This window comes from Harpegnathos saltator, unplaced genomic scaffold (assembly GCF_003227715.2).
Source record: "Harpegnathos saltator strain DR-91 unplaced genomic scaffold, Hsal_v8.6 scaffold67, whole genome shotgun sequence".
Classification (NCBI taxonomy): Eukaryota; Metazoa; Arthropoda; class Insecta; order Hymenoptera; family Formicidae; genus Harpegnathos; species Harpegnathos saltator.
Window position 1 is genome coordinate 446,175 of NW_020230504.1, and position 14,602 is coordinate 460,776.

Consider the following 14,602-nt stretch of genomic DNA (forward strand, 5'->3'; position numbering starts at 1 on the left):
AGAGAATAGCATTATCAGTTTTTTATTTGGAGGACATTTTCAAGGTCAGTTGAAGCTCAACTTAACTTTTTTAAATAGAAATTTTTTATTATATCTTCTTTTTCTGCTAATTAATTTTAACAGCTTTTGTCTGAAACATTTTTTTATTTGCCTAATATGTTTTGAAATACTTAAGGAAAACTTGGTACTATCTTTTTCAACATTTAACTTACGATATCTCGCTAACTATTCATCGAAAGAAAAAATATTATTAGACTTTTTACTTTATTTATATCAAGAATATATGCTATAATAGTGCTCTAACTTTTGTTAACTTATCGACTTTTGGAAATTTCAAAATTATTAAATTAACAAAAGTGAGGGCACTATTATAGCAATGTATTTCTGATAGTAAATAAAGTAAAAAAGTCTAATACTATTTTTTCTTTCAACGAATAGTTAGCGAAATATCGTAAGTTAAATGTTGAAAAAGTTATCAAGTTTTCCTTAAATATCTCAATATATATTAAGCAAATAAAGAAATGTTGCAGACAAAAGTTGTTAAACTTAATTGGTTGAAAAAGAAGATATAATAAAAAATTTCTATTTAAAAAAATTAAGTTGACCTTCAACTGACCTTGAAAATGTTCTCCAAATAAAAAACTGATAATGCCTTTCCCCTTCAAAATCATGGAACACGTGTTTCAGCTTTTTTTAATATCTTTCAAGGTTTTCGAGATTTTTTACCTGTTACGTTTGAAATTTAGCACCCTGTATAAATTGAATTCATCGTATATGTACGAGTTTCCTTCCTTACTACGAAATAATTTACTTCTTGCGTTGAATCTTACATTGATAATTTATCGACCAGGCGCTATTCAGTCCTATTGTGAATGACTGTGAAAATGGTTATTTTCTTGGAAAACACGCGAGCTAATTATATGGCTTGGAACGAGAAGTGAAAAAATGGCTTATGTGAGATGATCTCACAATCCGCTACCACTTCTATCGTGGAACTGTTTGCGACATGGTGGGGAGCAGAAAAATTGATAGCAAATGGATATGAGTGTGAGCGGACAAGTCAGACAAGGTATGTCTTCTACCGCGGAGAGTCCTTGGAACCAGAAACCTGTGACCAAGCCTGTTATCAAGAATGTCAACTATCACAGCGAGCATCTCACTGACACTACTGACGTTAATTCTGTCACCGATACATGGGAAGGATGTTGAAGGTAAGTAATTATATATATATAGGGTATACGAAAAGTATCGAAATCTCCCTTAATATCTCGGAAAATACGCATTTTAGAAAACAATGTTTCATACAAAATTAGTAGGGTTTTATAGTAGGGTAAGGCGCATTACATAGCAATATTATTATGACCTTGAATAGTATTGTCAAGGTCACGTGAACGTCATCTGAAATTTCTTAAATAGAACCTATTTTTTTATTACAATACATATTTTTGTAGCTTATCTCGAGGGCTTTCCAAAACATAATACTAGCGGTATTGCAATTTTTAAGTTCTGTAACTCGAAAAATACTTAACGAAAAAACATTTAATTATAGTATTTTAGAAAGCCTTCGAGATAAGCTACAAAAATATGTAATGAAAAATAAGGGATTCTATTTAAGAAATTTAACCTATTAACGCCGAAAAGTCCAAAACCTTTTGTTTGTTCATTTTCAAGTTTTGTGCTTGAAAATGCTTGCTTACTAAGTAAAACGTGAGCGATTTATATGTAACTTTATTTTCTAGTGTTTTTGGGTGTACTCTTTCGAATGGCGGCGTCAAAATTGAGCTATCTCTACTAGAAAAATAAATATGGCGGTTTAAACAAAAAAAACACGGAAAATACATTTTTTTTAACGATTTTTTTCACATCGAAATAGTATAGGTAACTGAAGACCAAATGTACCAAAGGACGAAATAGTTGTATTCTGAAAATCCAACCCGCAAAATTGTCATATATAAGAAATTTTGGACTTTTCGGCGTTAATGGGTTAAGACAGAGTTTGGCAAAATGTGCACGCGACGGCCGATTTTCGACTATCTCTGCCCACCGCTATTCCCTTTACCTCGTCGCTCCGCGCGCTGCCTACAAGCTGCTCGAGCCTCAGGAGCGTGTTTCCAATAGTTTTCACGTCACCCATGAGGTACTATTGTTGACGCGTTTTCTTTTTAAGTGGTATCCCCAATAGGCCTCTTCATTTTTCAAAAATGAAGTTTATAAAAAATGAGAAGTGTTCTTCTTTAAGCGACGATTCCTTATCACGTCTTATGCGGTTCGCTACATGCAATATCCAAATTGACGTTTCCACTTTTACCAATAAAAGACGCCGAAAATCGATTTGAATATTCTTCATTTAACATATTTTATTTCGCTTCTGTTCAATTAGTTACGGGTTGTTACAGTCATCAGTGGATTAGGCTTACTGGGGATACCACTTAAAAAAAAACGCGTCAACAATAGTACTTCATGGGTGACGTGGAAAACTATTGGAAACGCTCCTGAAACTCGAGCGGCTTGTAAGCAGCGCGCGAAGCGGCGTGGTAAAGAGGATAGCGGTGGGCGGAGATAGTCGAAAATCGGCCGTCGCGTGCACATTTTGCCTAGCTCTGGGTTAAGATGATTTTTACGTGACCTTGACAACGCTCTTTTAGTAATAATAATATTGCCATATAATACGCCTTATAAAATCCTACTACCTTTTCGTATGAAATATTTTGTTTCTAAAATGCGTATTTTCCAAGATATTAAGGGATTTCGATACTTTTCGTACACTTTGTATATATATTTCTCCCTGTTCTCGCTCTCTCCCCCTCCCTTTCTCTTTTTTCTTCTTTTTTCCTCCTTCCTCAACAGAAGTATATGATTTTTTTTCAGTGAACGAAATGATCATGATTTTTTTCCTGTTTCAGATTAAAATTTAGCTAAAAGGATTTAGCATATTAAAGACCTGCTTTTTAATAAATTAGCCAAAATTAATATTCTGTCATAAAAAACATCTAGTTAAATAATTATATTTCCACGTGCAAAAGATATGTTTAATAATTATTATTTTTAAATTATAGTCACAAAAAGTAGTAATTCCGTATCTCATGATTAGATGATAATAATATCTATTTTTAGTTCAATGCGATATATCTGCTTTCCTATATAATTATTATTATGTATATTTATCGAAGGAATCTTGAGCACGAGCACTACCGAAAGAATAAGCACGCTGCGAACTTTGATATTCGACAACAGCAGAGGATCATTAGCGCGAGCAAGTAAGTAGTTCTAATTTATTTCTCAATAATAGATGGATAATAAGAGGAACGTGTGTATTGAAAATGGAAGTAATCAATGCTTCAATTAACTAATGAATATAATTAAGAAAGAATCATGTACGTCCTCGTTTTTAAAACGATTTGAACATCTACTTTGAGGTGCAGTTTTGAATATAGCCGATGGCCCGAGGGATGTAGCAAGATAATTTGTTTATGAAAAATTCTTACGATTAGGTTCTTTCTCTCACCAGACATTTTACATGTTCCGAATGCAGTGAAGAAAGTATTCCAACTTTTTGAAACATAATGCATACATATAATCGATAACACTTAAATTCAGCAATACGAAATTTAGAAGAAATAAGTTTCAATTTTTAAATAAAATTAGGAATTAGATAAAAGCATTCATCGAAATAAAAAAATTTATAGCAGTTAACAAATTTTGCATTATAATTTATATTTTTACAAATTTTTATATTTTCCATTCGTATTTACATGTTGAGACAGAAAATAATAGTAACAAAACTTATTTAGCTTTAATTTAGCTTTTTAATTTAATTTAAAAAGAAAATTACAAAGAAGTTTTTTATTTAGTGTGATGAATTCTTTTCGCGTACAAGTGAACGTACGCATTGGACTAGACATTTTGAGGATAAAGGATCATATATGAATTTTATCCATATATGGCCATGTAAAATTATATATTATCATATATATATATATTATACATATATTATCAATAACGAAAAGAAAAAATACCGTTATATAAATATAATCGAAGTAAATGCGTACGCTTCTGGCAATACCTAATGTTGTAGTTTTTCTTTTTGAATAAAATTATATTTTTTTTATTTAACATTATTCTTTTTCCATGTGTATAATATATGTGATCATTACATAGAGTGTTTAAAAAAAGAATTTTAAGGGAAAAGAGGAAGAAGAAGAAAATTTTAAGGACAGATAATATTCATAAAATGGAAGAAAAAGATTCTGAAATAGGTCTTAAAATTAATATTGTCGGAGTTGTGAATAATTATTTATTTTAATTAAAGCAAGTCACTCACTCGCTTCTGATGCACGGCCATAAAATGCATTTCTGCCATTTTTTTATTAGACTAATACAATATCATTCTTATCGTACTGTGAAAGCACAAAAGCACCAAAAGCGAGAGACTTGTTTTAATTAAAATAAATTGTTTATAACAATAATATTAATACAATTATAATATATAATAATACTAATTTTATCGACAATATTAATTTTTTTATCCATATTTATTAGAACATATTTCCTCTGTTTTATAAGTATTAGCGCGGCTCTATGTATCGTAGAAAACGCTTCATTTTTTAAATAAAAATAGTGATATAACTTTTGTAAGTGATTACTATATGTATATTAATTTCAATGTAATTTCATTATATAGAATGTGCGGAGAGTGCGGAAGCTGTCTTCGGCATGGCATTACCACCTACACTTTTACCGGGCCAACGTCCTGTGAATATATCGAGGTGCGCTCTGAGCACGCGTAAATGGATCGTCGGAAGTAGAAAAGCTCAGCCAAAAGAATTTCCGCATATGACGGCCATCGGATTCCAAAGTACAGAGAATGAGATACTGTGGCTATGTGCTGGTAGCCTGATTTCCGACAGAGTGATACTGACAGTAGCCCATTGTACTGATAGCAACTGGTAAGTCTGGTAGTCTGTATTGGTAAGTCTGTACTGGTAAGTACTGGTAAGTCGAAGTATATATACTAATCAAAACAATTAGGGGAGCGCTTTAAAACTTGCAAAATTTAATGGTTTTTAAGAAGCCATATTTCAGCTTGGTGAGGTCGTAGAACAATGTTCCAGGGCACATTTTAACAGGTGAAGCCTCGACTTTAAAGAGGCTAAGGTTTTATTATTCGTCTCATCGAATTGTTTTTCTTGTGAGGCCCAAAGTCAGGTCGTGAAAAAATTGTGGAAATTTCATGATTTTGTAGCCATACAATAATAAAGCAGGGATAGAAATAAAAATAGCACCACACTCGCTTTGAAGTAGGAAACTTTCCCTTTAAAACGCCGCAAGGAACATTGTTCTATCATACTTTGGAGTCGAGTTGTCACATTTCATAGTCACCCTTGCATTTTGCAAGATTTTTAGCAACACCGTTGGCATTCGCGTTATCCGATGTGCACCACAGGGAAGCTCAGTCGAATTTTGCACATCATGTGTATAGTGTATGTATATGTTAATATGAAGTGTGCGTGATGTGTATATGTGTATGTGAGTGTGTCAGCAGAGATAAGGACTCTCTTCTATTAAAGCAATTACTTGCGCTACTTCATTTTTGCTAAGATGTCTCATTTTTATATATGTAAATTGTGCTACTCAAAGTCAATTACCTGGAAACACATCTAACAAGTAAAAGGAAGCTTTTACACTAGTAAACTTGCATCACATCAATTCGCAAGTTTGTAATAAACTCTAAACGCAAGAAACACAATTTACATATCTACATTGTATGTATGCATGTATAAAAATGAGACATCTTAGCGAAAATGAAGTAGCGCAAGTTATCGCTAGGGGGTATCATACTCTGGAAATTTCAAAACATCAATTTTTTTTATTGCATATTTTGAAAATACTATCCTTTCCGCGTATTTTAAGCCCTAGCTGAAATTCCAAAAATTGACGAAGTTATAGCTGTTGAAGCGAAGTAGCGCCGGCCGCTAAACCGACGATGTCTGAGACATCATCACTCGATGCTTACGAGAATTATACCTGCCGCAGGCCCCTCTCTTGTTCGTATTGTGTTTCCTATATTATATTGTCCATTTCTCATATGTCGACCTTACTTTGCAGAGGGGAACTAGAGCCGTTAGATTTAAATTCCTGTATACCTGCACCGGTGATTTCAACCAGTATCTCACAGTCCGTTCGACAGTATACATCGCGTGAGTCTAACAAGAGTAAAATGCTGAAGAGACGAGCAAGTGCAAGTCAGAAATTGGCGACAAAGCACATCAGTGGTGCGTGTATGCTGATGAACAGCGCGTCGAAGCTGCCGACCGTCGAGCGCAGGAAAGCACGCGAGAGGCACGATCAGCTCGTAGGCTTGAAAGATTGGCTACAGAGGACATTTTAACTGATGCAGAAGGGCTGCAATATGGTGCAGGAACAGCAGAATAATGGTAAGATGAAATAATTATCACTGTATCTCGTAGAAAACAGTCACCGAAACTTTAAACGCGTTTATCTCAAAACGACTTTTTCGGAAACGGTGTACACGATTCCGAACGTACTTTTATTCCGGCTGTCTTACTTTTTTGTTCACATCAATATAACAGCACAATGCTCAAGTTGACGTAGAGTTTTTTGTCCCCGGTGAACCATGTATTGATAACAATAAAAAACCGTCGTTTTTTTTCGATAAAAAATAGACCTTTTTTTCGAAGTGCTATAACTTTCACAATTTTTAACTTTTTTACAATTTTCCTTCGTCAACTTGTAAGGAATACATTCTAGTTTAATATTCTTTTAGCATTTTTGCTTTCAGGCACGCCGTACAGGAGGCACTATGTACACCGTAGTCAAGCGCGCGTGCGAACGGCTTCTGCGAGATTATATATAACTTTTATATTTCTCAATATTTCCTTACATAAAAAATACAGTAAATGCACCTAAACATGTACTTAAATATCGTATATGTCATATGGTAGGCCTGATTGGCCTACCACTTTGTCACAAAAAAATCCTGAAATTGACCCTCATTTTCGGGCCTCCAGAGTATGATACCCTCTTATAGAAGAGGGTCCTTATCTCTGCTGACACATACACATCCACACATATATCACGCACACTTCATATTAACGTACACATACATCATACACATGATGTGCAAAATCCGACCGAGCAACCTCCCCGTGGTGCACATCGGATAACGCGAATGCCAGCGGTATTGCTAAAAATCTTGCAAAATGCACTATGAAATGCGACAACTCAGCTCCAAGATATGATAGAACAATATTCCTTCCGGCGTTTTAAAGTTCACTACTTCAAAGTGAGTGTGGTGCCATTTTTATTTCCATCCCTGCTTTATTCGTGTATGGCTACAAAATCATAAAATTTTCACAACTTTTTTACGACCTGATTTTAGGCCTCACAAGAAAAACAGTTCGATGAGACGAATAATGAAACCTTAGCCTCTTTAAAGTCAAGGGTTCACCCGTTAAAATGCGCCCTGAAACATTGTTCTACGACCTCGCCAAGCTGAAATATGGCTTCTTAAAAACCATCAAATTTTGCAAGTTTTAAAGCGCTCCTCTAATTGTTTTGAGTAGTGTAGATATATAATATTATATATCTTGTTAGTCATCCTTTCCTTCTAAACTAAATGCATCTACCTTGATATATTTTATCTGTCTTAAAGGGGAGCTCCGAAGTGGGCACGAGTCGGTGACCTGAATCTAGCGCAAACGAATGACGATGCAAGGCCGCAAACCATCAAAATCGTCGAAATAATATCGCATCCTGATTATAAACAGCCGTCAGTGTATCACGACATAGCCATAATGAAGCTGGAAACCCCAGTTACCTATACCGCATGGGCCAGGCCGGCATGTCTCCCGGTTGACTTGCCTGATATTGATAATGATGGCAAAGCAGTTGCTACTGGATGGGGACGATTTGATTGGAGTAAGAGATAACAAAAAAGCTTTTTTATAATTATGTGATTTAAAAAACAGGAATTATGTGAATTTTCCATATGATCATGATCTACAAAATGACATACAAAATTTATAGTTTGCTCAATAAACAATCAAATGCATATGACTTTGTCAATTATCATTGGGATAATATTGAGTTATTTAAACTATGATTATAAAGAGCATTTTCTTTAATTACATGATTCCCAAAAAGAAAATATTATAGATCTTACATGATCATAATATACATTCGTTTACAACGAATATTTTTGGTTTGAATATATTTTTTCCGATAAAAAGTCAAGAACACATTAAATAAACATCAATTGTGAATCGCTGCTTATATGGTTAATTATTGGTTTTCATAGTAATCGATTTTATGATAGAAGTTTCAAAACAGCACATAATGCGGATATTAATCCTGTTTATTATAATTTTACCTAGTAGACAAGAATATATTAAAAATATTTACGTCTTTTTCTGAATTTTTCGTTGCAATTGTAACGTCGGATATTATCACTTATATTTCGTAGATTGCAGGAGCTAATTACATATAAAATTGTTTATCGTGCAAGTTACGTAGCTCATAATTGTGGTGATTTATTGCGCTTTTAACTCCATCTGAACAAATTTTTGTAAACGATTATTGAAACAAGTATGCTTGGTATCAAAATGGTCTGGATATTTCTTTTGAAGGAACTTGAAATATAAGTGGATAATCTAATAAGATAAATTGTTTTGGTTTAATTGTCAGAAGTTAAGTTCTGTAATCGGACCATTAGCTGTATGTCCTAAACTGTATTGAGGAAAGTGCTCAAACTGTAAAACACAAAAGAAATTTGCCAACAGTTTACGAGATATATTTAATATTGTACTAAAAAATATATCAGGATAAAAATGCAAAACAGCTCGAAAAATATTTATTTCTTAATAATTTTACTTTAGTATTAATATAATCTTAATATAATTAATATAACTTAATATTTAATATAACTTATGGTAATTATGCAGAATAGGTACTTTTTCGAATTTTGAGATTTTTTTGTTGCTATTGTAAAAATTTTTGTTGTGACTCCAAAAGTAATAATGAATCGGGGGAGCCCGAAAAGTATGCAACCAACATATTTTATTTAACAATTTGTGGTAAACTTGTCAAAAGACTACAGCACTTCCAATTTTGATGAAAATAGACTAATATATATGTTTTAATTATTGTTGGCGAAGCATTGTTGGCGAAATAATGGCGGGGAGCTCCTCCCCCCGCCTTCCAAAAAAATAATCAAATTTGTTTTGCCAAAAAGTATAACAAGGGCAATTAGTTTATTCTGAAATCGGGTTTGGCTGGTAACAAATATGGAAAGTCACATGTGAGTTTGCGACTTATTGCGACTTTCCACGTGAAGCGAGTTTCACTCGTTAACTCTCGAGGGGGGTGCGAGTGGGGGGCCGAAGGCCCCCCCGTACGCCCCCTTCGGTGTGTGTGTGTGTGTGTACACATGCTCGGTGCAAACTCTTATCACTAACTTCATTTGTTAGTAACTTTTTAACGAACACGTAGTAAGCACGGACTAAAACTTTTTGCATGTTACTCGAGAGGGTGTTCTTGATAATATATGTAAAATTCACTAATATATATTACTCTATTTTCATCGAAATTGGAGGTGTTGTAGTCTTTTGACAAGTTTTCCACAAATTGTTAAAAAAATATGTAGGTTACATATTTTTCGGTCTCCCCCGATTCATTATTACTTTTGGAGTCACAACAAAAATTTTTACCACAATAGCAACAAAAAAATCTCAAAATTCGAAAAAGTACCTATTCTGCATAATTACCCTATTTTCATCAAAATTGGAGGTACTGTAGCCTTTTGACAAGTTTACCACAAATTGTTAAATAAAATATGTTGGTTGCATACTTTTCGGGCTCCCCCGATTCATTATTACTTTTGGAGTCACAACAAAAATTTTTACCACAATAGCAACAAAAAAATCTCAAAATTCGAAAAAATACCTATTCTGCATAATTACCCTTATATTTATCTTAACCCAATCTATTTTCACATTTCGGGTTGGCAACTTATAATCAACCACCCTGTATATGTGTGTGTACGTCCATATAAGATGGCCTACTTAAATTGAATATCTTTAATTTCTCACTTATGTGTGTTTTTTTGATAATATGAGAAAATGTTTGAAAAAAGCATTGTTAAAGAGAGTAATTATGATGATAAAAAAATTTTCTTTCAAAGGTCATTTTTTAAGAAATCAGAATGTCAAGGTATAATGTTTTTAAGTGGCACTACGTGTTTTTGTTTGCATTTGTAGCTAACATTAAGAAGAACTATAACAATATACCTTTTAAATAATCGTGAATATGGAATAGTATACAAACACAGAGTAAATCATTTACACATTAAAAGTTTCTTGATTAGAATATATAATATTAGGAGAATTGGATTACTATATATTATAACAGAAATTTTTATTGTGAATCTTTAAATAGCTTTGTAATTTTCATTACTTTGTGTTACAGCCGACGATAAATACTCCGACGATTTGCTGAAAGTAATGCTCAGTTTAGTTCCTCAGCAGTCTTGCAATGAGAGTTTTTTCGAAGACGGCAATACTCAGCTCAAACGAGGCATTGTTGATGAATGGCAAATATGTGCAGGAGAAGAAGGAAGAGATGCTTGTGAGGTAATATATTAATTCTTGTTTCGAATCGAGAATATTCATTTAATAATATGTAAATTATTCTCTCTTTTCAAAATTGTTTCCCTATATTTCCGATGATTAATTTCATCAATATTTTATTGCAATTTCTGAATCCAAATTTAGATCTAAATAAAATAATCAGTTATATTATTTGATCAATATCAGATAACGTTGGAAAAGCATCGGAAGATCAGGAGATCCGAAAAATTATCTAAATAATAGTTTCTGTCGCCCGCGCAAAAATAAAAAGTTCTAGTTTTACGTTCCACTCGAAGCCAATATATTTTGTGTAATATGTTTGTTAGGTTAACAGCGGAGGACCTTTGACCGTTTTTAACACAAATCATGACTGTATGTATAACATAATTGGTATTGCGAGTATAGGACGACTGTGTGGAAGTATCATACCTGGTGTGTACACTCGAGTCTATCACTACATCCCCTGGATAGAAAGAGTGGCATGGCCGGAGTACTTCAAAAATAATCAGGACACTTAAGAATTCACTTTTAAATATATTTTATTATTAAGTATAATTCATAATAATATTTTTGCCCTTATAAAAATTTTCTCTTTATAATTTTAATTCTATTCTCCTCTTATTTTAATCCCAATTATATAAAGTATCTGACATAATATGTACATCTGCTCGTACATAGAAATTATGAAGTAAAAATGTCTTTTATCATGTTACAAGCAATTACGATAATTATTAAGATATTAAATAAAAATTTGGTGAAAAAATACATATGATATGATGTGTGTTGTGTTGAGTTGCTCTGCTTAAATGCGAAAATGTGATTAAGAATTTTTCAAAAACAACTTAGCAAACACAGAATATAACTGTTATATAACATAGAAATTACATGTAATATAATATATGTTATACTCTAGTTATATTGAGGTTATATAATTTGGTTTCATAATTGTAATATAATTGTATTATATATTTGTTACATTGTTTTGTTATAAACTGGAGATAACATTATAACAATAATATAACAGTAATGTAACATGTTATATAACAGTAATTACATTCATATTACATTGATGTTATATAACATAATTATTCATGCAATCTATTAAAAGCTGTAAATGTTTTCTATTGCGAATAAGGGTGCATTCCGATCGAAAAAAAATAGTAAAGTAGCACAGTAACAAATAAAAGAAATGGTGTAGAGCTAATCAATCAGAAATTCCGTTCCGCTTTTTTGTGGATGCTTTGTTGTGTAGTTTTATGTTTTTCTGTATTTTTAATGCCTTCATCAGGCTTGAGTAGACCGTATTGCCTATTTATATTAACCCATTAACGTCAAACTTACATGTGTTTATCTCTGCACTTTCGTTAGCCTGAAATTGATCCATCGAAAAAAATTATAAAAAATACATATCCGAGCATTTTTGTATGTGCTCTTTCAAAATCCAAAGTCCAAAAATCGATTTGACGCATATTTAACAATAAATTTTGCAATTTAAATAAAGAAAACGAGAAATTTATAGTTCTTTTAAAACCTTTTTTTAATCGATTTTTAAAAAGTCCAAATTCTCATCTTGATCCGGCATTGCAGTAAGCCTAAAACCAATGATGATCGTGCATAAACTATTTGTCATAAAAACCTATGCAATTTATTTTGTAAATTTTCAATATGGCGGACCCAATATGGCGACCGAAAGGTGAAAAAATCTCAAAAATGCAGTAAATTAGGTTTCATTTCTTTACTTCGCGATGCTTCGCGTTGTTTCCTTACCACAAAATTTCGACCTGATATGACATTCGAGTATGTCTAGAAGATATTTCATACGAATAAATATGGCAGAGAATAAAATGACGTCCATAAAAGTCGAAAAATCATTAAAATCGGGCATTTTTAACTATTTATACCAATTTATCAGTTATTTCTACATATACCATAATGTATATATATAAACATACATTTATAAATGTTAATATTCACGTGTATGCATACGTATACTTATTGATACCCCCGGAACAAAAAATATTATACTTATCTCGTACGAGTAATTATATAATTATATAATTGTAATCCGCTAGAGAAGGAAGTATGAAGAAAATGCGCAGTAGGAGGGAACCGCCGGAGGATTTCTCCTGACGCGGCATGATATAATGCACCCCAATGTACCTTTCACGTCAGTAGCAGCATCGTTCCACGAAGACCTCTGTTGACAGCGAAGAATTCTTCCTTCGCGCCTCGCCTCCTGCGCTTGCACTTCGGTCACATCGATGCGCACTTGGTCTTGATATTCGCAATATGCGGCACAATTGTGCACCAATATTTATTTGTAATGCATGCATTATTAATGAATATACAATAGCACCTTCATTAAAAATGCATGCAGCAATATTGGCAGCAATTTGCACAATGTGCACCGCTGTGCTGCACTTTTAGCGCCATGCGCGAAATCAGATTGCTCATAATTTCATTTACGTTTTACGTAAATCCACCAACGCATCTCTCCAGTAAATTGTCACTCGAAAGTTGTTCATATATTGGACGAATGGCTTTAATCACATAATCGTACATCGGCGGTTTATGTTGATATTACACCAAAGTTCCTTCGGTTTTTGCTCGCTGCTATGAGCACCATAATGGTCGTTTTCTCTTCCTCGCTCTGTCTCATCTACACGAAGTAGAAGCTCTTACTTCTCGACTAATTTTTTATTTTGGTACCATTGTTATTTTACGTATGCTTCGAAATTCTAAACAACGGAGCAAACAATTACAGTCTGTCAACACTTATTCTCGCTAGCTTAACAACTTCCGAACTGAATTTTAACAGTTTTCTCTTCCTCTACATTAAACAATAGAGACCCGAAACTAGTGCCTCCAGAAACATGCACACACAGAAGAATGCCGTGTTCGTGAACGCTCTACTGGCCGCGTCAGGTAGCAGAATTCGAACGCTCGAACGCTCGATCCTGTTTTACTCAACTTTCTGTAACTTCGCCATTTTTGCCATAATATCGACATAAAATGTTCAAGATATATTCTCAAAACTTGAAGTTTTAAGAAAATATAAAAAGAATCAATTTTTTTGACCCTACTAAATGTATATAACCCCTTAATTGAGCCACGTATAGATATTGCACGCATCATGTCGTTATCGGTTCAGATGGTTGACTTTTCGGCTGTTTGAGCTAAGACTCTAGTACGAAAAGGTGTAGAGTTAATGTGGTAATGCATTATAAAAATGTGAAAAAGGCCACGAAAATTATGCCTGTAGCGGGAAAAGTTTTAAGACTCACATAATGTTATTTTTTATTACATTTTTATAATGCATTACCACATTAAGTATCTACAACTTTTCGTATTAGGATCTTAACTCAAGCAGCCAAAAAGTCAACCATCTGAACTTGCCGATAACGACACGATGCGTATGATATCTATACGCGACTTAATTAACTACAGTGTTGTTGGTAATGCTAAATCATGCGGTAAAAAGTTATATCACTTACTCGTGTATACCCTGTATATAAGATACTGAACTAGAAATCAAAACCCATTGTATTTGCGTTTAACTAGAACTTAAGTCAATATATATAAAAAATCCCTATTGCTATTTATGACAACAGAAGCACAACGGAAGCATAAAATTTACGCAAGATATTGTTACAAAAAGGAGCAGCTTTTCCTGTAACGGAAAGTTTACAAATTAAATTCACCGTATATATACTGGTTTCCTTTCTTACTACGAAATTATTTACTTGTGGAATTTTACATTAATAATTTATCGATTACATGCATATTCAGTTCTACTGTGAATATAAAATTAGTCATTTTTGTCGAAAACAAGCGCGCTAATTATATGGCTTGGAATGAAAAATGAAAAAAAAATTTATGTGAGATGATGTCACAATCCACCATCACTCCTATCGTGGGACTGCTTGCGATATGGTGGGGACCATGCAAATAGATATAAA

General features: G+C 33.2%; 1 protein-coding gene across 1 annotated transcript; it reads left to right on the forward strand.

Annotated features, from left to right (window-relative positions):
- Positions 1–1,007: 1,007 nt before the first annotated feature.
- On the forward strand, positions 1,008–11,376 carry LOC105180912 (serine protease snake). The gene is made up of 6 exons (XM_011137258.3): positions 1,008–1,211; positions 3,171–3,257; positions 4,682–4,946; positions 7,673–7,938; positions 10,483–10,646; positions 10,970–11,376. Exons 1-6 carry the CDS (start codon positions 1,133–1,135, stop codon positions 11,159–11,161), a joined length of 1,053 nt encoding a protein of 350 aa, XP_011135560.2. The 5' UTR covers positions 1,008–1,132; the 3' UTR covers positions 11,162–11,376.
- Positions 11,377–14,602: the final 3,226 nt, after the last annotated feature.